This window comes from Calypte anna, chromosome W (genome assembly GCF_003957555.1).
Source record: "Calypte anna isolate BGI_N300 chromosome W, bCalAnn1_v1.p, whole genome shotgun sequence".
Classification (NCBI taxonomy): Eukaryota; Metazoa; Chordata; class Aves; order Apodiformes; family Trochilidae; genus Calypte; species Calypte anna.
Window position 1 is genome coordinate 14,116,417 of NC_044276.1, and position 27,694 is coordinate 14,144,110.

Below are 27,694 nucleotides of genomic sequence, written 5' to 3' on the forward strand. Positions count from 1 at the left end.
TCACACATATGCCGAACATGTTAATCACACGAGGATTCCCTATCTTATTTATGATTAGACACGTGCTTATGAGAATGGTCAGAAAACTAACAGATAGTACATAATTTGTGATACACAATTTTCAAAATAAGGTTCTTGAAATAAAAAGGTACACTAATACAGTTCAAAACTCTCCTAGAGCTCATGGCGGTGTAAAGCAAAAAAAAAAAAAAAAAAAAGAAAAAGAATGTGAAAAATAGCAAAATGAACAAATCCACGTTTGCCTTTACAGAAAAAAAATGGCTGTAACTGAACACCATTCACTCACTATCAAAGTGATAAAGATAAGTTATTAAAAATCACACTGAAACATAGCAATTAAAATGCACTGAAATAAGTCACGTGTGAGATAGGGGCTTAGGGTTGAGGTTTACCTGCTATTTCATCTGCAATTGTAAATTCATCTTTTACAGAAGAAAATTCAGTCTCAATCTGGTTGTTAGCAGTCATGGAGGCAGACCTTGGCTGACTAGGGTTTTCCTCAGATACATCTGCTGGTTGCAGAAAAGCAGTATGAACATCTTGAATGTGAGCTTTTAGGTCTTCATAGGATTGAGCTTGGAAATCACAGCCATCACACTGCAACACCTCCATAGTTCAAAAATGATCTTTTGCATTAGAAAATTCTGCAAGAAAAGGAAATGAGAAGGAAAGAAGCAGGGGTTTGTTTTGGTTGTCTCTGGTTGGTTTGGGGGGTATTTTTGTTTCATTTTTACAGAAATTCCATTCAGTGAATTATGACAATACATTGACACCAAGCTTCCTATCATATGACTTAATGACTTCTGGAAATTCCATAATTACTGCAGCCTAAAACTCAACATGTAAGAGACATCGAGGCAATTTTGATTCAAATAAAGCATTATCTAGGTAATTTGCAAGTTGCTGTTATCGATACTAGTCAACTTTCTGGCAAATGAAATAACTAATGTTTCAATGGACTTTGTCTTGGACTTTGTCAATGGACTTTGGCAAAGCCTTTGGTGCCGTCTCCCATAGCATTCTCCTGAAAAAGCTGTCAGCCCACAGCTTACACAGGAGCACTCTGTGCTGGGTTGGGAACTGGTTGGAGGGCTGGGCCCAGAGAGTGGTGGTGAAGGGTGCTTCATCCAATTGGTGGCCGGTCACTAGTGGTGTCCCCCGGGGATCAGTGCTGGGCCCGATTCTGTTTAATATCGTAATTGATGATTTAGATGAGGGGATTGAGTCCACAATTAGCAAATTCGCAGACAACACTAAATTGGGGGGGAGTGTCGATCAGCTGGAAGGCAGGAGGGCTCTGCAGAGGGACCTGGACAGACTCTCCAGTTGGGCCAATTCCAATGGGATGAAGTTCAAATAAGGCCAAGTGCCGGGTCCTGCACTTTGGCCACAACAACCCCATGCAGTGCTATAGGCTAGGCACAGAGTGGCTAGAGAGCAGCCAGGCAGAAAGGGACCTGGGAGTCTGGACTGACAGGAAGCTGAACATGAGCCAGCAGTGTGCTCAGGTGGCCAAGAAGGCCAATGACATCCTGGCCTGTATCAGGAACAGTGTGGCCAACAGGTTCAGGGAAGTGATTCTTCCCCTGTACTCAGCGCTGGTGAGGCCACACCTCGAGTACTGTGTCCAGTTCTGGGCCCCTCAGTTCAGGAAGGATATTGAGATGCTGGAGCAGGTCCAGAGAAGAGCAACAAGGCTGGTTGAAGGGACTTCAGCACAAGTCGTATGAGGAATGGCTGAGGGAACTAGGGTTGTTTAGTCTGGAGAAGGCTCAGGGGAGACATCACTCTCTACAACTCCCTGAAAGGAGGTTGGAACCAGGTGGGGGTTGGTCTCTTCTCCCAGGCAGCTATTAGTAAGACAAGAGGGCATGGTCCCCTCTTAAGGGGAGGTTTAGGTTAGATATTAGGAAAAAATTCTTTACAGAGAAGATGATCTGGCATTGAAATGGGCTGCTCAGGGAGGTGTTGGATTCTCCGTCCCTGGATGTTTTTAAAAAGGGTTGGACTTGATCTCAGAGGTCCTTTCCAACCTGTCTGATTCTGTGATTCTGTGTGTGTTTCTGTCCTCTAGGCTTTTCCATTATTCAGGAGAGAGCTGTTGTTACTAAGTTTGTCTCATTCAGAGACTATCAGGTATATGCTAGAACAACCACATTGCTCCCAAACATTCATGCACTGAAACTTACAAAACAGATGACAGTGGTTTCTGCTTCTATAAGACCCACTCTAACCTTCTTGGAAGCTGAAAAACTCCTGCCAGTTTTACTACCAGGGATTAAGAAAAACCTTAAAATGGAAACCCTTGTCTTTTAAAAATCCTAGACTTCCATACTTTAGTGGAAAACAAATATAATTGAAAAGTGAGATTTAAATATGCATTCAGAATAGAATGCTGTGCATTGGAATTAATTCAACCAAAGACCAAGAACATTTCCACTCTTTGTTTTAACTCCGAGAGTTCCATTATGATCTGTCATCACAGGAGGTTGGGGTCAGCACATAATCGTTTCTTTCTGCCCCTCCTTATTTCTTACTCATCTTCCTCATCCTTGCTTCTTACTGCTCTGCTCAAGTGTGAGTTCCAGTGTGGGCTCCACCATGGGCCACAGATCCTTTTGAAGGTGTCACCACTCCCATATGAAGCACCTCCTTCCAAGAGTGTGCTTCCTGTCCCTATTGGCAACAGTCCTTTCTTAATTATGTTTGAGCAGAGGCTCCATATGTTCCTCTGAGTTTAGCTCTCAATGGGTTCTTTCCATTTGTTTCAGAACTGGCTAGAACTGGATGTTCATGGCCTCCTCCCACACTGCATCCCCTTGCGACCAAAACCCAGCCACTTATGCCCAATGTAAAATGCAATAACACTAGGGCACAAACAGAGGACACTGCATAAAATAATGTTTTGTCTTATAGCCTGCTAAAATAAACTTCTGGCAAGTCTATTTTTGGACAGCAAGAACACAGACACTATACGTTTAATCTACATTACTGTGCTCACTTCTGTATGTGTTCCACACCACCTCCAACAGTCACAAAGATCAGGAGGTCTTTTGTAATGGAGGAGGAGGGTGAGAACAGCAGACCTGCTGTTGACCTAAACTAAGACAGCTACCTAAACAAAGACATTGGAGCCTAAATTTCTGCTTTCAAATGTAAAGTTAAAAGTGACAAATTACTAACTATTCATTTACTTCACTAAAGTTTCTTCTTCATTGTTATTTTGTATATAAGACCTGGCTTATTTTTCAAAAGTTGTGCTAGCTTTTCAAATTATCAACTAGCACCCCTTTCTGTGCAAAACTGGATTGAAACAAATATCTCTGCTCTGTGCATGGATTGGTTTTTGCACAAAGGGTGAAGAACCCAGATTTGGGATAATACAATAAACAACAACCAACAAACAAAAAAGGCATAAACGGTGCACCAGCTTTTTTTCATCTAGCAAAGCTGCAATGATTAAGATACTCAAGCTTTTATATGCAAGCAACAGATCAAACACTGGGGAAAAGGTTACTCACTGTTCTGGGACAAAACTACAGTAGTGAGTGAAGCCCCACTCCATGTCTCCTTTAGACATTAGACCTGAAAACATTTTATTTTCCATGGAGCAAATGACACCTACATCCATTTTGCACTATCTGTTCCCCAAGCTTAGACTTCTCATCTCAACCAAACAAGCCGCAACTCTGCTGAATGTGCTTATCACACTTTCAAGAGGTATGAGCCCCTGTGACACTGAAGCTTTATGCTGCCCTGCTACTCAGCTTTGGGAGCAGCCATTCTAGCTCAGACAGCTGCACTTGGTGCCTCATAGCATCTTTCCTGTGCACTGATACTGAACAAAATACAAAAATGCTGAGCTTGCAGCTGATAAACGAGTCTTAAGACAGAGAAGACTGGTCTTGAGGTGATGCTTGCTGGACATAAACAAGCCTTAGGCATCAATCTTTAACCATATCCTGATAACAAAATGAACAGCTGGTTCTGAAAGGTAAAGAGTGGAGTCATCTGTAAATATTCACAAACCCCCAAAGACTATCGACTCAAAACAGTGAGCATACACAACTAGTATGAGAATGTGTAAATGATTTCTAGGAATTAATCTGCCTAACTCTGCCTTTTTCTGAGGAATGTAATGAATATGCATGCTTTTGTACTATATAATTAAGGCATGCAGACTAGGAAGAACTATCCCCCATGCATCCAGTGCTGCAATAAAGAATGCCTGTCTTCTAAAACTTAGAAACAAATGTTAGAGGGTTCTTTCAGCAATCAAATTTTACGGTATCAGCACAACAAGGCCTCGCTTATCTCTCAGATTAATCTGGAGTATACTTTTTTTCCCCTTGGATGATACAAAAAAACAAGCCAAAGCAAAACAAGACCACCATTATCTAAGAACAGGACACCCTCTCTTTTGTAGTATTTAACTTTACACACACAAATAGTGTCTGTTTTCATGTGCTGTTCAAACAGCACCTTTTCTTCCTGAACAATCATTTGCAAAAGATTTCCAAAAGTTCTTTTAACTCATGAATGATAAATGTGTTTATTGTTTCCAGAAACAGTCTTATACAGTTCTACGGACTTGATAAAAACATAAGTAACCTCCCAGCAAGAGGACAGGTAAGCAGAAAAGAAGACCTCCAGGCTGTCTTGTCTTCCTCCCTTGGGAGTCATCTTTCTTCAAACAGAAGACACCCTGCTCACCCGCCAGATTCCAAAGTCTAACGACCTTTGTTAGTCACCAGCCCGCAAACCGCAGAAGCAGATACACCCCTTTCAACACAAAGGTGTAACCATGCCTTTGGAAAGATTTTCTTTGAAAGCTGCATTAAGTAGAAGAGGGAGAATAATCTCTCCTCTTAGGACCCTTTAGAAACAACACAAAAACCTTTCTGTGTGTCTTAAAGAAAACTTTAGGCTATTAAAAAAATAATAACCAGAAGGAGGGAGGGAAAAAAAAGAAATTGAGGTTTTTAAAGGTATAAACATAATTGATTCAGCCTGGCACATTAATAAGTAAAACCCAACAACCATGGCTAGTGTATGCTGTTTACATTATTTAATATTCTGACACTGTCAGACAAGAGACAGCAACATTGAGGATAACTTCAGGAAAAACTCTAACTTTTCTTCTACAAAGTAAAATAAACAGTTGAGAGATCAGTAATAGGTACTAATTGTCAAAATGAACCTTTCTAATGAAACAAAGAAAATCACATCAACAGCACTTTGTCACTGTTAAATCAGTATTCTTTATTACAGTGATGGATGCATGGAGGATAATTCCAACCTAACATGCATGACAAGCTGTCTGAGCACAGAGGTTATATACAGGTTATATATAGTTTTACAGGAATCTATTAGCATTTGCAATTGTCCTTACACATACGAACTTGAGCCCCTCGGTGGTGGCTGGGGGGATTGGGAGTCTTCTGGTGTTCTTCAGTAGTCTTCATCACTGTGTCTGGTAGTTGAATTCAGTCTTTACACATGCTCAGTCCATCCTTTGTCTTATCCTTATCATCCTCATCTACATGAAACCAGCCTGTTCTGGTATAGCTTCCTTTATCAGTCCCACTCCAAGGGATGGTGCCCCAAGTCTGCCTCCTTATCTATCTACTACACATCTTTAGAAATTACAAAAGGATTTTGAAAGTCCATCTCATTCTTTCACCCTATAAAGGAAAGAGTCACAAATCCTGGGTATCACTAATGAGTTCTAGCTTTAATGTCACACCAGTCTCTTCCACAAAAGCACCACAGATTCATAGAAGAGGTTAATCTTAAGATGCTCTTTAGAGCAACAAATATTAGGTACAGCTGAATAGTTTTCAATTTCATGTTTTTACCAAGCACCACGTTGAATTCAGGATGAAGCATTTTGTAAGGAATTCTACTTTTAATATTTGCACATTTTTCTGTAACATTCAGATATTGCTCCAAAGAGAAACATATAAACTCTTAGTTCGAGCTACACTATCAAAAGAAACTGTCACTTGCACCTTTCTCTCTTTCTTTTTTCTCCCCTTCTTTTTGTCCATGTAGAACTGAGAATGGTGTCATATTTTCAGATGTTAATATCTGAATTAGATTTTCTGCCTGCCAAGGGGCCTGCATCCAAAATATTGCGGAAAGGCTGTCAAAGCTCATTCAGCCCTCTGACTACTAATCCGTCTTGTTCTTCCCTGTGGGCACCAATGATACTGCTAGGGGCAACCTGGAGATTATCAGAAGTGACTACAGAGCTCTGGGGACAGTATTTAAAGGCATGGTGTTCTCCACAATCCTGATGCTGAGGGGAAAGGGTGTGAGAAGGGAGGCACTGATAATGCATGCCAATGGCTGCAGAATTGGTGTTGGCAACAGGGTTTGGGGTTCTATGTTCATGGGGCCCTGTTTGCAGAACAATATCTGCTTGGGAGAGATGAGATTTGCCTCATTAAGCAGGGTAAAGCTATTTTTGTCAAGGAAAAATAGCTCCTGACTGCATAAGGAGGGCTTTAAACTAAGAATGATGGGAAAAGGAGAAAGCAACAAGCAGCCCTGTGAGGGAGTGATGGACAAGGTCCACAAGCAAAGAGCCTTGGGTGATGTGACAGGAATGGGACACAAAATCAACAAAATGGGTCTTAAATGGGATTACCTTATGCCATCGCATGTAAGAGAGGAAGTGCCTACAAAACACTAATAGAGAAGTCCCTTGAACCCTTTCTAGGAAGTCAATGTGCCTTTCTGAAGTGCTGGTTCACTAGTGTATGCAGTATAGAGGATAAACACGATGAATTAGAGATCTGTGTGAAGTTGCAGGCTTATGATCTTGTTGGGATTATGGAGAATTGGTGGGATGGTTCCCATGACTGGAGTGTTGCAATGGAGGGATAAAAGCTCTTTAGGAAGTACAGGCTGGGAAGACGTGGAGGGGGAGTTGCCCTTTATGTGAGAGAGCATCCGGAGTGCATGGAGCTCTGCCTGGAGATGGATGAGGAGACAACTGAGAGTTTATAGGTTAGGATTAAGAAGAAGAAAGGTAAGGGTGAAATTATAGAATTATAGATTAATTTATGTTGGAAAAGACCTTGAAGATCATTGAGTCCAACTGCTAAACCTAACACTGCCAAGTGCACTGCTAAACCATGTCCTAAGAGCCACATCTACATGTCTTTTAAATACTCCAGGGATGGCGATTCAACCACTTCCCTGGGCAGCCTGTTCCAATGCTTGACAACCTTTTCAGTGAAGAAGTTTCTCTTAATATCCAATCTAAACCTCCCTGGCACAACTTGAGGATGCTTTCTCTTGTCCTATCACTTGTTACCTGGGAAAAGAGACCAACCCCCACCTCGCTACAACATCCTTCCAGGCAGCTGCAGAGAGCAATAAGGTGTCCCCTCAGCCTTTTTTTCTCAAGACTAAACAACCCCACCCACTTCCCTTAGCCACTCCTCATAAAACTTGCTCTCTAGGCTCTTCACCAGCTTTGTTGCCCTCCTTTGGACATGCTCCAGCACCTCAATGTCTTTCTTGTAGTGATGATGTTGGCTGTAGTGATGATAGTTAGTTTTGGGAAAATAGCATAAAAGAGAACAAATGGATTCACAGAATAAAATCAGAGTTTACAGAGCACTGAAACAGCAAGAATTAGAGAAAAACATGTCTCAGGTAGTCAACAACCCGTCTTTGAGACATAAGCCTGCATGACAGAAGCAAAGGATGGAAAAAAGTACTTCCCACAACATATCTTGGTTATAGCCTTAAGCACTAGTTAGAAAACACTTGACTAATTGGACTCACCCTATTAACATCTCATCAGTATATTAATGTACTATTAGCACACTAAAAAATACTAAAAGCCCCCTATCCTTTAAGCATGCAAAGGTAAATCTTTAAGCACTGTCAATTCAAATGGAAATGAACTAGTTAACCAATCACATACCCGAGTGACAGAATATAATTAGAGATTAAGTGATTTTATGTAGTGAAATGAGGCAACCAGGTGCCACTAATTACCAGGTAGTGGGCATGAGCTTGTGTTAAGCCCACCTGTGCCTGATTAGGGTGGGCCCCCACTGCGCATGAGCAGGATTAGGGGGCCAATAAAAGGTGAGGCCTGAAACACAAACTCAGCTTGCTCCTGAGCAAGCCAGAAGAGGGGTTAGTTGAATCCAGAGTAGTAGCACTGAGCCAGGCTAACCAATCCTGAGGGCAACCAACTCAGGGCACTGTTTGTGCACTTCTGCTGGAACACCTGTTGGACCTTGGAGTGCAGTGCCCTAACAGAGGTTTGTCTTGCAACAATTTTACATGTTTCTTTGTATGAAAGTAACACATTTGTTTTGGGAAGATGAGCTAGCTTTGTGAAATACCATCCAGCTGCACAGAACAGGGGATTAAAGCAAATATCCTTATGTGTGGATTGGCTTCTTGGACACTGGGTGATGGCCCCTGCTTTGGGAACAACAGTGAGTGACCCAAAACTGAAAACAGTATTGATCATATCCCTAGTCCTGCTGGACACACTATTTCTGATTCAAACTGGGATGCTGTTGGTCTTCTTGGCCACCTGGACACAATGCTTGCTAATATTCAGTTGATTGTTGACCAACACCCCCAGGTCCTTTTCTGCCAGGTAGCTTTCCAGCTGCATCCTGGCTTGTGTCAGCAATAGTGTGGCCAGGAGGACTAGGGTAGGGATTGTACTTGGTGCAGATGAGGCCACATCTCAAGTAGTGTTTTCAGTTTTGGGCCTCCCCACTACAAGACAGTCATTGAGGTGCTGGACCAAGCCCACAGAAGGGCAGCAAAGCTGGTGAAGGGCCTGGAGAACAGGTCTTATGAGGAGCATCTGAGGGAACTGGGATGGTTCAGTCTAGAGAAAAGGAGGCAGAGGGGAGAAATTATCACTCTCTACAACTACCTGTAAGAAGGCTGTAGAGAGGAGAGGCTTAGTCTCTTCTTCCTGGTAAGAAGCAACAAGACAAGATGAAATGGTCTCAAGTTGAACCAGAGGAGGTTTAGATTAGATATTAGAAGAAATTTCTTCACAGAAAGGGTTATTAAATGCTGGAATAGGCTTCCCAGGGAGGTGGCTGAATCACCACCCCTGCAGGATTTTAAAAGACATATAGATGTGGTTCTTAGGAGTACCAGACTTGGTAGAGTCAGGTAAATATTTGGTAGAGTTAGGTTACAGTTGGACTCGGTGATCTTAAAGGTTTTTTCCAACCTGTGATTCTGTGATAAGGCCCTGGAGAGAAGAGGGGTCTGAGAAAGCTGGTTAACAATTGAGGATCCCCTCCTTCAAGCTCAAGAGCGCTCCATACCAAGGAGTAGGAAGTCAAGCAAAAATGCTAGAAAGCCTGCATGGATGAAGGAGATCCTGGACAAACTCAAACACAATAAGGAAGCATACAGAGGGTAGAAGCAAGAATAGGTACACAGGGAGGAATACAGAAACGCTATCTGAACATCCAAGGACAAAGTTAAGAAAGCTAAAATTCAAATCTAATCTAATCTGGCCAGGGATGTCAAAGACAACGGGAAGGGTTTCTTTAAGAATAGATGTTACAAAAGTCTAGGGAAATTGTCGGCACCTTATTGAATGAGACAGGGGGCTGCTGGCACAGGATATAGAAAAAAGCTGAGGTACCAAATGCTTTCTTTGCCTCAGACTTTACTAGGCAAGACCAACTTTCAGGAATTCCAGGTCCCAGAGACCAGGAGGAAAATGTGGAGAAAGATCTACCATTGGTAGAAGAGAATCAGGTCAGACAATACTTAAGCAAACTGGACATAGATAAGTCCATGGGCCCTGATGGGATGCACTCATGAGTTTCTGAGGGGGCAGTCTGATGTCATTGCAAGACCACTTTCAATAGTATTTGATCAATCATAGTGATTAAGAGAAGTGCCTCACCTTGACTCCTGGGAAGGTGATGGAGCAGCTATTCTGGAAACCATTTCCAGGCACATCAAGGACAAGAATGTGATAAGGAGTAGGTAGCATGTATTCACCAATGGGGAAGTTATGCTTAACCAACTGGATAAACTTCTCCTATGAAGGGACTTGCATAGTAAATTAACATCCCCACCTCCCTTCTTCCCTGGCATAGTCAGGAGTGGATATTGTTGACCTGGACTTCAGGAAGGCCTTTGACACTGTCTCCCATAAGATCCTTATTGAGAAGTATGGGCTGGATGAGTAGACAGTGAGGGGGACTGAAAACTGGCTAAACAGCCAGGCCCAGAGGGTGCTGATCAGTGGCATGAAGTCTAGTTGGAGGCCAGTCACTAGCAGTGTACCCCAGGAGTCAATACTGGGTCCAGTCCTGTTCAACATCTTCATTAATGATCTGGATGATGGGGCAGAATGTACACTCAGCAAGTTAGATGATGGCAAAAAACTATGAGGAGTGGCTGATACGACAGAGGGTTGTGCTGTCATCTAGAGGGACTGCGACAGGCTGAACAAATGGGCTGACAGACACCTCACGTAGTTCAACACGATGAAGTGTTATGTCCTGCACCTAGTGAGGATCAACCCTAGGAACCAATATATGCTGGGGGCCACAGCTTTGCAGAAAAGGCCCTGGGGGTTCTGGTGGACACCAAGGTGAACATGAAGGAGGTGATTGCTGACAGCCAACATGGCTTCACTAAGGGCAAATTGTACTTGAAAAATTTGGTGGCCTTCTATGACAGGGTTACAGTGTTGGCAGATAAGGGAAGAGCAACTGATGCTATCTGTCCTGGTTTGGGCCAGGATAAAGGTGATTTTCTGTTTTGTACTTTTACTTTTAGCTAAGTCTCTTGTAAGTAGTTGCACTTGCTGAAATTAACAGCAAGTTTCTCAGACAGTGTGTGTTTCTAGGACTGATAACACTTGATGTTTATAGTTACTGCTAGAGACTGGTATGCAGAACCAAGGACGCTGCTCAGCTCTGAGGAACATTTTGCCCTCCGAAAATAGAAAAGGAGTAAAGAGAGAACACCTACAAACCCTCCCTTAGGGAGGAAAGGACAAAATAGATGGCCAAAATCGACCAGAGTATTCCATTTCTCCTGCTGAATCCAGGAGTCCAGCTTGGACTTTCTGAGGGGCTGCCCTGCAGCCTTGGTGGTGACCTGAGAGTTACTGGGGGGAAGGGGGGAGGAACGAGGTATCCATTTTCCTGTATATTTGTATATATTTAGCAATTCTTTTCTTTTTATCATTACTGTTCCATTAAGGCTGTGTAGTTGAGTTTCCAACCCATAAGTCTCTCTCCCTTATTCTCTCTCCTTTCTTTATCAGGGAGGGGAGAGGGATTAATAGAGAGCATCTGTTATTCGGTTTAATTACCAGGCCAGTGTTAAACAGTGACAGATTTATTGGCACCCAACATGGGGCTTAAGCTAATTAGCTTGAGCCCAGTTCAAATTTCAACTAATTTGCCTAAATAGTTTGAATTCCAACTCCAGTGGGAGGATACCAAGATGGCTCTACTGAGCAGGAATCAAACTGTTTCCTTTGGAAATTTCACAGGGTTGGAGATAAAACCAATTGTGCCAAACCTTTGGTATTTAGGATATGTGATAGGCTGCTTTACAGCTGGCATGAGTGTTAATAGTTTTAATAAACACTGCTTGAGAAAAGTAGTTGTGATATGGTCTGCAAAATTAATATACAGTGCAGTAAACAGTGCAGTGGTGTTTAATACAAGGATAAAAAACTTTGTTGGTAATTACATTTTCAGTTTTAATTTGAGGAAATACACCCCTCTTGGGGTGAGTTCAATGGATTCTAGTCAAAATGGCATTATATATATATATTATAGTTTTGATTCTTCTGATTGTTGAGGTCAAAGTTTCTCATATGTGTGTATGTATTCGCATTTCTTATCATATATGAATGAGGAGTAAGACAACTATGATTAGGGGAATCATCACTCCTCATAAAGAGGGCACTGATATTTCTGTCCCTGCAGCCGCTTCTCGCCCCCCCCTCACGCAAGGGCAAAACTCAGATAAGGCCGGCCAGCATCGCCAGTGTTTCTGCTACAGCTGCAGCTGCTGCCTGCACCCCCACAGACACTGCTGATGTTCACAAAGATCCCTGCTGCTGCTACTGCTGCAGACACCACAGCCTCTCCCCCTCAGCCCACACAGCTACTTGTTGACCCTGTGACTAGGAGAACAGGAAAACCATGGAAATCAGAAATTAGCCTTACCCCTTCAAAGTCTGAAGGTGACGACCAGGTGATAGAGGAAATAGAGTATATTGCCTCTCCTCGTAGAGCAGCTAAAGCAGACTCTAAAGCAGATGAGGAGGACTCAGATTCAGAAGAATATGCTCAGTCCTATTCCATGAGGGACTTGCATACTATGAGAAAAGCTTTCAGACATTTTGCAGGTGAATCGCTTCTCACTTGGTTACTCTGATGCTGGAATTATGGGGCTGCTACCATAATATTAAGTCAGCAAGAAGCCAGGCAGTTGGGATCCCTGGCCAAAGATGCAAGTATTGATAGGGCATTTGGGGAAAAGGCTGGAACCACCAGTCTATGGAGAAAACTCTTGATAGCTTGTAAAGGAGAGATATCCCTATAAAGAGGAAATAGACTGCCCACAGGTCAAAGCACCCACACCTGAAAAAGCTGTCAGGCATCTGGAAGAATTGATCATACGAGATGTGATCTATACCAATGATAACACCGCCTGATTTATCTTCTCGACCACCATTGCCATCAATCTACCCTCCGTTTCCCCTGTCAATACCATCAGTGTCTGCTATAGAGCAACAATCAGAGGGAGAGATGGGACTCGGAGACAAGCAACTAAGGGAACTGCTGAAAAAACTGAAAGAACTGGAGACCAAGGATGAGTATACCCCTGAAAAAACCCTAGTTTTTGCTCCGGGGAACATCCCAAACAACCCAGGGGCACTAAATCATTTTTACCCCTGATCCGTTCCCTATTCCTGCTCCTACTTCCCTTAACCCTTTAACACCCACAGCTCCACCTCTTCCAGATCCAGCATGGGGAGGGGAGGGTGGAGGGGGTGGGGGTGGGATTGTGGATCCGGTAACTAGATGGAAGGGAATTATTCAAAATGCTATAGTTGAAGGAGAAATGGTTGCCAACATGGGTCTGATGGCTTTTCCAGTGATTGTGGGACAAGGAGGAGGAGGTCAATGAGTTGCATTAGATTGGAAAATGGTAAAAGAAGCCAAAGCTGCCATTACGCAGTACGGTTTGAAATTGTCATTTACTCAATCTCTTTTGCAACATCCTTTTACTGCTCAGTTGTTGATGCCATGTGACAAAAATGCTCATTGATACTCTAACTTCTCAACAATTGCAATTTCATCATAAATGGTAAATGCTGTGTGAAAATGAAGCTGTGATTCCTAGACAGAACACCGATGCATTACACAGAGTGCAAGCACAAATGTTACTTGGTGCTGGTCATTTTGTATGTGCAGATTTGCAGGCATGATTTCAAACTGAAGTGTTACAACTTTCACAAGAATTGGCCTATAAAGCTTTGCAAACTGTTCATGGTCCTGCACAAGCAACCCCCTCCTTTACAAATATTAAACCAGGGGGAGCAGAGCCATATTCAAAATTTGTGGATCGCTTATATTCAGCGATAACGTCACATCTGGATTTGTCAGAAGAGATGAAAACAAATTTTTTTTATATGTCAGCATATGACAATGCTAATGAAAAAACTAAATGTGCATTAGGACTACTCCCAAAAAGGTGCTACAGCAGCCCAATTGTTAGAAGCTTCTGAGCGAATGCTAGAAGCAGATAAAGCTGCTTAAGGACCATCATTGCAATATGGTCCTCAATATTGATGTGTTTCATACTTGGTTAGTAATTACACTTTCAGTTGTGGTTTGGACAACACTCTCATTAGATATATGGTTTAACTGTTAGGTTGCCCTGTGTGGAGTCAGGAGCTGTACTCAGTGATCCTCGTGGGTCCCTTCCAACTACGGATATTCTATTATTCCATCATTATATATGCATCTTTTGAGTCATGGAGAATATCATGATGCCACAAGATAGTTAATGAGCAAGTCTCTGAACATGATTTACAACATGCTGGAAGGTAGTCAGAGTATTGCAGAGACAGTGTGTCAGGATAAGGTGGTCATACCAGCTGTATTTGGCACAGAAAGTGGATTTTCTTTCATTTCTTGCTAGTTTTGGAGCAAATTGTAGACCCCTTCCAGCTCCAGCTTAGTAAACAAGTGAGCCCCTTGCAGATGTTTAAAAAGGTTCAGAATGATGTAGGGGGTGCTGGATCTTAACCTTCATGGCGTTCAGTCCCCTGTAACCTACACAAGGCTAGATACCCCTATCCTTTTTGACAAAAAACATATGGGGGCCCTGGTAGGAGAGGTGGAAGGGCACATGAATCTGAGATAGGAAAAAATGTCATGCTGCATCCAACATCCCAAGAGAGGTGAGGCTGCTGCCACATCATGTCCCCAGGTTCAACCAGCATCAAGGCTGAAGATTTATTCCTAGCAGGCACCTACACACAGAGCACAGATATACACTACCTATATACATCTATACATGTCTGGCCACAGATCACAGACAAGCACTCACACAAACAATGAATGCACCAATGGCTTCATCCTGCTTTCCTTTCTGGCTGGACAGGATGGAAGTCCACAAATGAGAAGATGTGTATGCATATGTACAAGGTGGATCCCTCCAGCAGCTGGGCTCAGACACTCAGTCTGCCCAGTGGCTGATCCCTGGATTCCAGTCTCCCCAGTTGCTGGCACCTGGACATGAGAGCCCCCAAGGCTACAGCCCTACTCTAGTTGCTTGCACAGATTACTGTGCACACACACATCTGGCCCCTATAGCTGATTCCCTTGTGCTCTGTTTGCTAAAGAAACACAAATGCTCTCACATCCAGAGCTGATCCTTAGACTTCCACTAACCCCTTTGCTTCCAAACCTTTGATAGGAAAACAGGACAGATTGCACTGATTAGGCACAGGGCATAGCCAGCCAACTATTACCATGCAACTGGCCCTTTATATCCTCTTATCTGTATATTTTTTCCACTCTTATACCTCCCCAAATCACCTAAACCCTTCTCTTTTCCCACCTTCAGCTTCTCACATAAACATCCCATAATATGTCTTGTGCCCCGCTATGTCTACTGCTTCCCCCTGCATCCCATAATGTGCCCCACACCTAGGCAGAAACTTCCCTTTAGTCTGATAGGTAATCTGGAGAAGAGCTGCTCCTGATGACTCTCTGAATGTCTCAAACTTGGACAATGGGGCTTGTGGGTTAGCTGAGACAGACTTGGGAGAGGCCCAGACCAGCTCTTTATTCCTTGGGAATCCTTAATTTGGGTTCCTGCCTCACATCATGTGACCCTGTGCTCCTCTAGGCTTGTGGAGATGGGCTTTTGATCCACTTATTGCCCCTGTGATGGGCCTGGGAGTAGCCTGGCAGGATATTATACAGAAATAATATATATATATGCATATGAAACAACAGGGTGTATATGTATATATACACACAATATTTGGGCTCCCCCTCCTGCCATTGTCTCTCTGAGCTCCTTTGTGGATGTACAGATGAGTACACATCCCATTTTATCACATGACCTAACAGAAGTCATTTGCCAAATTTTCCTTGAGGTACTCCTTGAGAGTTTCCAATTCAGGCTGTGACAAGGCATAACTGAGCCTGAAGATCAATACTGTAAGTCCAGTGAGCAAGCCAAGAAAAGCAAGGGACACAGCTGGGAATAGGCCTACCCACAAGCCTAGCCCAGGAAGGGACTGAAGGCCACAGCCTGAGATGAAATGGAACTCCTGGGCCCAGGGGTAGATGGAGTGTGTGCAGTGTCAGATCACAGACAGATCACAGATCAGTGCCATTAATACCTATTAGCACATTCGGGGCTCTGACAGAACCCGATTCTGCTATTTTCCATGATCAATATCAAACATGTTTTGCTGAAATCTCTCCAAGTACGCAACTGAAAAACATGCAAACAACTGTAATAGCATTTGCTGATGCAGAATCCTTCTGTGACCCCCAGGAGTATTTCAAAATTGACAAAACAGAGTATTCAATCCCACACCTTCTCCACCTCCTTGATTAAAGAATTTGTAGCAACTCTGTGTGAAAAGGAGTAGTCATCATCTCTATGGAATTAGAGCAGATATTCACTGCAGCCCATGGAGGATACTCACCAGAAGAGATTAATACTTTTTAAAGAAACTGTGTCCCTTGGAAAACCCACACTGGAGCAAACTTTTTTCCTGAAGGACTGCAGCCTGTGAGAGAGCCCACACGGGTGTCTTGGTTTAGTATGGTGGTGTTTTGGAAGCGGGGGGGCCACAGGGGTGGCTCCTGTGAGAAGCTGCTGGAAGCCCTCCCTGGTTCCAATCCTGGCCCCACCTCTGGCCAAGGCTGAGCAGATATGGGAGGCTGGATGAGTCTCTGCCAGTAACATATTCAAGAAAGGGAAAATGAAACTGCAAAAAATACAAAAAAACCAAACAACTTTGCAGATCAGGGGAGAGAAGGTGAGAGCAATGCCAGAACAAAGACACTGAGGTCAGTGAGGAAAGAGGGGGAGGAGGTACCCAAGCAGACATTTCCCCATAGCCTGTGGTGAGATGGCAGGTTGTCCCCCTGCAACCCATGAAGGAGCACAGTGGATCAGTCCCTGAAGAAACATGGTGGAGAAGTCCTTGAAGAAACATGGTGGGATAAATGTGGATTTGTAGCCCCTGAAGTGTCACAGGTAAGATGACATGAAGAAGTAGCCTGGGCAGGATTGTGGAGAGGGGCAGATGTGGATCTGCAGCTGTGGAAGATCCTGTGCCAGAGGAGGTGACTGTTTTCCCAAAGCAGACCCTGAAACTGTGGGTAGCCCACTCTGGAGCAGTCTGTTCCTGAGGGACTGCACATGGTGAAAGGGACTCATGTCAGAGGGGTTCATGAAGGACTCTCTTGCGGGAGAGGGATCCCACGTTAGAGTGGGGGAAGAACGTGAGGAGTCCTCCCCCTGAGGAGGAAAGAGAAGCAGAAACAACATGTGGTGAACTGACCCTAAATCCCCACCCCCTGTCCCCCTGTGCTGCTGAGGGGGAGGCAGGAGTGAAGCAATCTGGGCCTGGGAAGAAGGGAGGGGTGGGGGAGAAGGTATTAAGATCTGGCCATTTTCTTTTTCTCCTTGTAGATTAAATTAGTTCTTTTTCTTCCCAAGTTGAACCTATTTTTTGCCTGTTTACGTAATTGGGGAATGAAAACCCCCCTATCCTTTTCTCAGTTAACGAGCCTTTAGGTGAATTTTCTCCTCCCTGTTCCACAGTGGGGGTTGGGGGTGAGCAAAGGAAGGCCTGGTTGATATCAGCTAGGCCTAAACCATGACAACAGGAGGAGAAAAGTGTGAAAGAGAACAGCAGAAAAGGAATATTATGTACTGACCATATTCCCCCTTGCGCTGCTCATGTGGAGTAGAGGAGTTTCAAATGAAGTGAAGCTAGGCATGGGAAAGAAAGGGAGGAAAAATGTTGTTTTTAATGTTTGACCTTTTGTTTCTCACTACCCAAATCTATTTTAATTGGAAATAACTTAAATTCGTTTTCCTCAAGTTGATTTTGTTTTGCCCATGACAGTAATTGTCAAGCTATCTCCTTGTCTTTATCTTGAACCACAAGCCGCCTTATCCTGTTCTTCCCCCATCCCTGTCTCACTGAGGAGGGGTGAGTGAGCAGCTGGGTAGGTGTTTGGCCCTTAGCCAAGGCTAACCCACAACAAAATGTTAAACCATTCAGTTCTGTCACAAGTAGAATAGTTTTTATCTGGAACAAGTTTAGAAACTGGACTATTTCAATCCAATAGAGAGAATCTTCCATTAAAATGTTTATATGACTTCCTACTATGATGCACTGTAAGTACAAAATATCTAGACCAACAAAATAACTACGACAGAAACATTTTACAAGTTAACATTCTTTGTAGATTGTTCCTGATCTGCCAAGAGGATCTCCTTCCTCTACAATATTTCAAATTATTCTTCTCAATATTTCAGTAGGTTGAGATTTGTTTTTAATTATACATCAATATTTTTTGTGTTTGGTTACTGATGGTTTCATAATAGCAAAGCTAGCTAATGAATATTACATAGCTATTCACTTATTTCTCATATTTAAGTCCTTTTCCCCCACTGTTTCATACTACAAAGCAGTGTTTTACTTATTTAAGAAGTTATCTTCCAGAGCATGCAGAAAAAGTCTTACCGCAAATTATAACAATCTCAAATAATATTGTAATCCTACAGATTTTATTTGTAAACCAGAAAACATCATAGTAATAGAGTATTTATACTTGTTCCGAGGAGTTCCAAACTTTAAGAAATATCTGGGGTTTTTTTAAGTAACCTTCCTCAAACTGTAGCTCGTACTATGACAAAATTGTACTGCTTCCCATTTCCTTTTTAAGCCTAAAAATTCAACTGGTCCATTCCTTACAGTCAAATGTACTCTACGTACTATGTTTGGACATCTGAGAGATGTTACAATTCCCATCCAATGTTTCTTTAGCTAGCTCTCTTACAATCCATTCATTCTTCCTATAAGTCAAAGACCACAACACTATTAAATTTGGTTCTATCTTTAGTGAATTATAATAATTTTAAAAAATCCAAACAAACAGCCCCCAATACTTCTGCTTGCAGTAGCTCTACTTTCCATCCATTATCCAATTATGCACTCACATTCTTCATATCCTAATCACCCCTACACAACATATACTTTCCCCCACATATAAAAATATAATTTCAAAGTAATGGAAGAAATAAATGCTAAGTGCAACCTTTTAAATCTGACATTTCTCAGCAATGTAATTAATTAAAGTCTAATGATAACATATAAGGAAATCGATTATTTAAAGTACTGTTTTTAAGTGGTGATCTGTGGACTATTTCTAATGGGCCTAAAAAAGGTAATCAATAAATTAAAGTTCATATGCTATAGAATAAATTATGAATGCAAAATTTCTGTAAGAGCTAGCACTGTGGAAAGTTTCTGAATGCCCACAAATCAGAAACTATTACAAACCATTGGTTTGAACCAATAAATTAATGTCTAACCGAAAAATTCATGAGCTAACAGTGACTAGAGTTTTCAATACCATCTTTCCAAAGTTCCTTTAGGTCACTGGTATGCTGGTATGTAAAATTTTAAAAAAGAAAAAAAAAAAAAAGAATCTCTTACCTAGTCTTCTGACAGCAAGGTAAACTTCAATTTCAGTCTGGGGATAATTACTTAGCAGAAATTATAAGGCTGAGACTGAAATCTCTTTAGAGAATGAGGAAGAATACCCTTATGGAAACGAAACCATGTTCACCACAACTCAAACATTATATCTGTTGTGATGACCTTTAGTTTTCTAGGGTGTGTGTCACCATGTGCGAGGAATATATAGGCCCTCCCATAAAAATCTACATCTTAAAACTCATTTGCTCTTGGATAGCACATTTCATTTTTAAAGGGCAATGCATCTATGTGTCACATTGTAGCACTGAGTTGATATCTCAAAATATGAGGCAATTTGCATTACAAAATAAAGATTAATATCTAATAATACTCTATACATGAGAGGATGAGCATTTACAATCTGACCCAAACCGACACAGTTCATAAAAATCATAGAATGGTTTGGGTTGGAAGGGACCTTAGAGATCTATTTCCAAACCCCCTTCGGTGAGGAACTTTTTATTTCCTTCAATGCGTGCTAGTTTAGGCCCATACTAAAATTGGCAAATCACATCCATCACCATCACATCAGGAAAAAGCAGTTAATTTTTCCCCCTCTTCACTCAGTCACAGTGTAACATTAAATATATATGAAATAGTACATTCCACAGCCCACCTCACAAAGGACTTTATTTCAAAGATATGGAGATAATTATAGTATTAATTTGGGTGACACATCTGCAACCAGAATTTAACTGATAACGCAATATATTTTCAAAGTATCTTGTATACAGAACAATTTCTTGCTAGATGAAATAAAATGAGCATTAAATTGAACCTTGCAGCAGCTGGAATTCCAAAGTTCATCACTAACCACTACCATCTTCGTATTCTTGGTGCGTGTATGGAACCAGGTACTCATTCACTAGTCTCATCCTGTCATTTCTACCATACATACATCTATATTTCACATTTCCTCTTGAGTTCTTCTGAGTATTCCACCTGATACTTTTCACTTTAAGATGCTCAGACACTAAAGCATTTAATTTGAAATTTGGAGGAACTGCATCTGCTATGCAAATGATACGTAAATTGATGTTGGTGGGGAAAAAAAGGAAGACCATGTATGAGAGCACCCTCAACTATTCCAGATAAATACATAGGTTTAAAAAAACAAAAACAACCAACAACATCCTGTTCAACTGCCATACCATAAAAACTTCCATCAAGATTCTTGTTAAGTTTTTCAAAATAGCATATTATGAGACACCAAAAACGAGCACCATGAGAGTTGCCATTTCCCCCCCTCCTTCACCACAAGGACTTATGTGTTTTATGGTATTGAACAGCTTCTTAAAAGCTTTCCAGTACTGTAACTATACAACCTATTGTGTGAAGGAAAATGTTCATAATAAAGCACATCCAGAAAAAAAGAATGCTTTTGAGCATCAGAAGGTAAAATGCCATCTTAGGTGAACGTCACCACATAGAAAGAGTGAGATTTCACGATGTTTTCTGAAAGAACCCAAGGAGCCTCAGGCTACAAGCACTTGGCATCAAATATTACAGTACACAAACGTGATATTTTTTAAGCTAACTAATCAAACCCTTAAATCCTATTAACTTTAGCCAAAGAAAAATATATAGAAAAGTGATTTCAACATGAAAGCATAAGAGTTAAAAACAATAAAATAATTTTTTTTTTACTCTATGTGAAGGACGAACTCGGCAGTTTCCTCCAGTTCTCAATTCCTGATAGCATGAAACTAAAAAGAATACCCACCAGTCTTGCACATTGAAAAACTGAAAAAAAACGGGGACGGGATTGCCGGCAAAACTTAAAAAATTAAGAGAGCCACAATGTTAGGAACACTTCCCATCTCAGCTTTGTCTAATTGAAAGTCCGCTTGCTCTCCTCCATTTTCTGGTGTAGCTAGAGAACATGACATGGCTTACCTGACTCAGATCACAGCTCTCTGCCAAATTACTCACTTCCTCTTATACTTGCAAGCAGTTTCATCACATACACAGAGTTCACATAAAAGCAGCAGTAAAAAGCACTCAAACTTGAAGGTCCTTTCTGTTGCCAAACATTATTAAACGAATGCAAATCCGCCCCCCACCCCCCTTTCGCCCTCGGCCGCTGCCGGGGGCAGGGACAATCTTAGCATCACATCTGTAGGAAACTCCAGGATGACCCGTGTGTAGGGTAGAAATCACTATGTTAAGAAGGGGGGAGGAGAATTACTTCAAAATACATAGAAGGACCATAGACTACATGCGTGTATGGGATAGAAGTTTTTTTTGTTGTTGTTGTGGAGTCTAAATTGAAACCAAAGCAAACATCTTAGAAATGGAGGCCAGGAAGATAAAGAAATGGAAAGAGGGAGAGACAAAGAAAGCTGTTCCCGGTGAGGGAGAAAGCCGCGGGGGAAAACTCCTTCCCTTGTCTTACTTAGAAACATCGGGGAACCGAACAAGTGGACTTCTCTTCTCTTGCGAAAAGGGACCAAAAACATGTATAATGGCTTCTCTGTAGATGAACGCTGTCGTACTCCTCCAAAAAATGTCCTTCAAAGACAGTACTGCCTTCACCCTACCCCCACACATTCGAAGACGGAGCCGGAAGCGCTCACATTCCAATGTCAGTAGAGCGGGGGGGGGGGGGGGGGGGGGGAGGACGAGACACACACCATCTTTGAAAGACGGGAAGAGAAAGGGGGATGTCGGGACGGGGACAAAGACAGAAAGGTCACCCGATTGCCTGAGTCTTGCCAGTATGGAGCTTTTCTCTCCTCTGTAGCTCTTCCGACTCTGTTACAAGTTCACACACAAAGCACCATCAGCACGCGCGGAAACACCCCCACCTCAAAAGCTCGGCTCGTATCACTTATCTCTCCTTACCCCCCCTTTAATGTAACAACAAAAATTAATTAACAGCTTTCCTCCTCTCACTTCCAGCACCTCCTCCTTCATGCAAGAGAGCTCGCTCTCTTAAACAAAACACGCTGGGTTTTTTTTTGTTTGTTTGTTTTGTTTGCTTGCTTGTTTTCTTTCTTCCTCTTTCCTCCCCTTGCCGAATGAATGGATTTCGCAGAAATATACTGAATAGAACAGCATACACACACGCATACACGAATGAGAGAATCTCGTCTTGTGACAAAGCAGGGATGGGGTTTATTTGCAAGAACTTACAAGAGCGTCCCGACGCCACTGCCACCTCCTTCTCTCTGCCTAGGTCTTGTTATTGCTGTGGAAGTTGCTCTGTGTGTCTCGTGCTCCTTAGCAGACAATGGAGGATCGCCATCTTTTCCTTCTTTTCCCTTTTTCCCCCCTCCCCCCCCCTGCCCCCCGCCCCCCCCCCCCCCCCCCTCCTCTCTCCGCCTCTCTTTTTCACTGGTTCGCTGCGGATGACCTGGGATATCCGTGTGTCTCACATTCTGTGTCTCCGAATAATGGGAGGAGAGAAAGAAAAAAAGGCCACCTCCTCCACTGTCACCCAAAATGCAAGAGCACCAGGGGGTGCAAGAATCTTTCCTAACAACAATGTGTATGGGTACAGGAGGAAAAAGAAAGAAAACTAAAGAGGAAAGAGCAAGAATAAAAAGGAGGTAGGGAATGGGAGAGGAGGGAAGAAAGAAGGAAAAGAGAACTATGAGACAGAACATATGTAAGAGAATACGGTAGAGATGGGAGGTATTGAAAAAGAAGGAGGCTAAAAGGAGGAAGATGGTAACAAAAAGTTAAGGTTTAAGGCACTGAGTCACAGGCCAGGAAGGAGGATAAGAGGGAAAGATCTTAAGATCTTGTAAGCTGTTGCATTGTCAAAGCTTCCTGCGCAGGGGAGCTCAGCAGCTCTTGCAGTGCTGGGGGAGCTGCTCAGGTGAGCACTAGGCTAGGACATATCTCTCTTCCAGACATGGCAAAGAACGGTTTCTGCATGCAGCTCTGCCCCTGAGATGATCACTCAGACACATCCATCTAGAAGCTAATCTTCCTTAATCAAGGTTTTTTTACCCTATAAAATGGAGTGGAGACATAATGGATGCTGGAGGTTGCAAAATATAAAACTAGAACTACCACATGGCCAGTTTCAAATCCACATTCCAACTTATATTTGATGTAAAGGAACTCAAATTATCCATTTCTGGCATGTATTTTGAAGTCATCTAGCATAACTAAAGAAAGGATCATCTCTATTTTTTGTCTCATAAGCATATAGAATGCTACCAAGCACCAAAAATATTTCCTAGATTTGTGAAATGTTTTGGCTGCAAAACATTTGTGACTGATCATTAGAAACCTTAGAAAGTAACAAATCAAGTTTCATGATGAAATTGTCATTATTCATAATAATTTTAGTCATTGTTTTATATTATCAGTTTTACTTAGTGCTTAATGCTAAAGACATTAGCAGTTAGCATTTTCCATTCAGCTCTTCTTCATGCCAAGATATGCTCAGTAAACACTTGCTTCCATTGGTCATGCTGACCTGTCTTTTTTTATATCATACTCAGTACTGGTGAGGCTGCACATCCAATACTGTGTTCAATTTTGGGCCCTTCACTACAAGAAGGACATCGAGGCACTGGACCATGTCTGAAGAAGGGCAACAAAGCTGGTGAAAGGTCTAGAGCACAAGTATTACAACAAGGGCAAATGTAAAGTTTTACATCTGGGAAAGAACAACCCCAGGTACCAGTATAGGTTGGGTACTGAGCTGTTGGAGAGCAGCATAGGTGAAAGGGACCTGGGGGTGCTAGTGAATGGAAGAATGACCATGAGCCAACAATGTGCCCTTCTGGCCAAGAAGGCCAATGGCATCCTGGGGTGCATTAGAAGGGGTGTGGCTAGTAGGTCTAGAGAGGTTCTTCTCCCCCTCTACTCTGCCCTGGTAAGGCCACATCTGGAATATTGTGTCCAGTTCTGGGCCTCTCAGTTAAAGAAGGACAGGGAACTGCTTGAAAGAGTCCAGCACAGAGCAACCAAGATAATTAAGGGAGTGGAACATCTCCCTTATGAGGAAAGGCTGAGAAAGCTGTGTCTCTTCAGCTTGGAGAAGAGAAGAATGAGGGGTGACCTCATCAATGTTTAAAAATATGTAAGGGGCAAGTGCCAAGAGGATGGAGTCAAGCTTTTCTCAGGGACAAGGAGCAATGGTTATAAAATGGATCATAGGCAGTTTCATATAAATATTAGGAAGAATTTTTTCACTGTGAGGGTGACAGGGCAATGGAATAGTGTTCCCAGGGAGGTTGTGGAGTCTCCTTCCCTGGATATATTCAAAGCCCACCTGAATGCGTTCCTGTGTGACCTACTATAGGTGACCCTGCTTTGGCAGTGGGGGTTGGACACTAGATGATCTTTCAAGGTCCCTTCCAACCCCTAACTTTCTATGATTCTATGATTCTATGACTGGATGAGGGAACTGCAGTTGTTTAGTCTGGAGAAAAGGAAGCTGAGGGTGTTGTCCTGAAAGCGGAGTCCATCATAGTGTGTAAAAAGCCAATCCGCACACAGAGTCAAGATATTTACTTTAATATCCAGTTCTGTGCCAAAAAAAGGAGCATGGTGGTATTCCACAAAGCAATCTCAATTTCTCAAAATGCAAGTCCTACTTTTATACCCCAAAACATGAGAAAGATGTTTAACATTAATGCCATCCAGAGGGACCTTGACCGGCTTGAGAAGTGGGCTTGTGCAAATTGCATGAAGTTCAACAAGGCTAAGTGCAAGGTTCTGCATCTGGGTCAGGCAATCCCATGCATGAATACAGGTTGAGAGGAGAAAGGATTGCAGACAGTCCTGAGGAGGACTTAAGGGTGGTGCTGGACCAGAAGCTTAACATGATCTGTCAAAGTGCGCTAGTGTCCTGGGCTGCATCAAAAGAAGCGTAGACAGCCAGTCGAGGGAGGTGATTCTTCCCCTCTACTCTGCTCTTGTGAGACCCCACCTGGAGCACTGTGTCCAGTTCTGGAGTCCCCAGCATAAGAAGGACATAGAGCTTCTGGAATGTGTCCAGAGGAGAGCCACTAAAATGATCAGAAGGCTGGAGCACCTCCCCTCTGAAGACAGGCTAAAGTAGTTGGGGTTGTTCAGCCTGGAGAAAAGGAAGCTCTGAGGTGATCTTATAGCAACCTTCCAATATCTGAAGGGGGCCTACAAGAAAGCTGGGGTAGGGCTTTTTATATGAGTGTAGTGAGAGGACAAGGGGAAATGGTTTCAAACTTGAAGAGGGGAGATTTAGGTTAGACATTAGGAAGAAATTCTTTAATTTAAAAGGTGGTGAGACACTGGAACAGGTTGTCCAAGGAAGTTGTGGCTGCCCCTCCCTGGAGGTGTTCAAGGCCAGGTTGGATGGGGCCTTAAGCAACCTGATCTAGTGGAAGGTATCCCTGCCCATGCAGGGGTGTTTGAACTAGATGATCTTTAAGGTCCCTTCCACCCCTAGACATTCTGTGATTCTATGCCTATATTATTGTCTCATTCGCACCCAGGTTGGTTAACTAATTCCTCGCTTTCATTTAAAGTGGCAATGCTCAAAAATGTCACTATACGTGCTCAAAGAGTAAGGGGCTTTTTATTATTAGGGGTCCCTCTAGCCCATGGGTGGGTATTTTAGTATGGTAATAGCTCTTTAATATATTAGCAGTATGTTAATACAGTGAATCCAATTAATATTTTTCTACCCAGTGCTCAAGGCTGTAGCCAAAATAAGTTGTGGGAAGTACTCCTTCACATCCCTTTAATCTCTCTTGTGGCTGTCTTGCAGGCCTGTCTCAAGGCCAGGATGTTGACCACTTGGGATGTGTTTTCTCTCATTGGAATCTGTTTGCGGGCCTCTACAATCAGCAGAGTGGCAGCTGTTACAAGCAGGCCATCCTTTGCTTACTTCATCTAGCTGTTTTGAAAAATATGCAGCTGGACTTTTCCATCTGCAAAGGGTTTGTGTCAAAACCCCCAGTGCCACCTCTTGTCTCTTGTGTGCATATAGCTGAAAGGGCTTGATCATTTCAGTCAGGCTTAGAGGTTGAGCACCCATTAACTCCTTCTTGATTGAATCAAAACTCTTTCTTCACTCAGAAGTCTACACTAGTAAGTTCCTGGGCCTTCAATGGCCTTGTATAAAGGTCCAGTGATTAGACCAAGATTTGGTATCCATATTCAACACCGCGCAGCTATTCCCAGGAATCCTCTCAGTTCATGTTTGGATTAAGGTACTGCAATTTGGCATATTGCCTCTTTGCATTCAGTCTCCATCTCTCTTTGTCCTTTTGAGACCTCAAAGACCAAATACTGGACCTTTTATTTATACACCTATGCTTGCTTTCTGGAAACTCTGTAGCCTTCCAGCCCCAGGAAATTAGTAAACTAATGGTGGCTTTTAAACAGCCCTCTTCCGTGTCGAGACGAGGGAAGAATGGAGATACTTAATATAAGAATCCACCAAGCTTCAGTTTATTGTAGTAGAAGATCAGGTTAATATACTCTTTTTAATTAGCTCATACATATTACAAAAGCTAAGCTCATTATTGGTGCTCTAATTAAACGTTATCTACTAATAAAGCTGTATCTACATCCTGCTTTGCTAACTGCAATGGCATGTACCAGGACACCGTGACCGTGAGAAACTGCTGAAATCCTTCTACTTTGATCATGCAGCTGCAGCTCAGGGAGTTTACACTCTGAGCCTTGCTAACTTGTTTGTAACTTTGCTCATGTCCATATGTCCTTGTTCTGCCAACCACCCTTCCACAATTCCCCCATTTTTATTTTGCACCATAAAGATTTTTGACACAGCTTTATCAAGCATTGAAAAATGCAAGGCAAAAGCAAAAGTAAAATCATGATAACAATGCCAACATAACAAAGCATTTTAACTAAAGCCAAAAGCCATCCTGAAAGTCCAAGACCATGAAACCAGGTTGTAAAAACATCATCGAGGGGACTTACTTGTTGCTGAATTTGTTGTGTGTGTTGCTTTAAATAGCGAATGCTGGCGTGCATACTTTCACTGTGATCAGAGAGATTCAAGCAACACATCCCTTCAAAATCCTGACAGCCATGGCCTTGGGCAAGTAATAAAAAATTTATGACAGCACAATTTTGCAATAAAGCATGCCTTAAACTATTTTGGTCTATTAAGAGATTATCTAAAATTTCAGTAGTAGCATTTGCCTGCTTCTCAGACCAACAAGCCAATTTTGCAAGGTTATTCAATGCATCAGCCGCTGCCCTACCAGGAATAAAAATAGCTAAGGCTGTTCTAGCTGATACACTTAAAAGCTGAACCTTATCATTTACTTATATAGTGCTTTTGTGACCACAACCCCGTCACCAAACATCAACATAACGTTTTATTGGACACCCGGTGTGTTTACCTGTAGCACAGCGAATCCCTGGTGCAGGTAGCACAGGACTGTGGGCCGA

The 27,694-nt window shown here is 42.5% G+C and overlaps 1 protein-coding gene across 1 annotated transcript in view; it reads right to left on the reverse strand.

The window, feature by feature from the left end:
* The window catches only part of LOC103531022 (zinc finger protein 462), a 56,564-nt gene extending 39,017 nt beyond the window's left edge, over positions 1-17,547 (reverse strand). The window contains exons 1-2 of the mRNA XM_030468334.1: positions 17,493-17,547; positions 414-665 (exon numbers count right to left, since the gene is read on the reverse strand). Coding sequence (XP_030324194.1) covers positions 414-633 — 220 coding nt within the window. The 5' untranslated portion in view covers positions 634-665; positions 17,493-17,547. The remainder of the gene's footprint in view (positions 1-413; positions 666-17,492) is intronic.
* Positions 17,548-27,694: the final 10,147 nt, after the last annotated feature.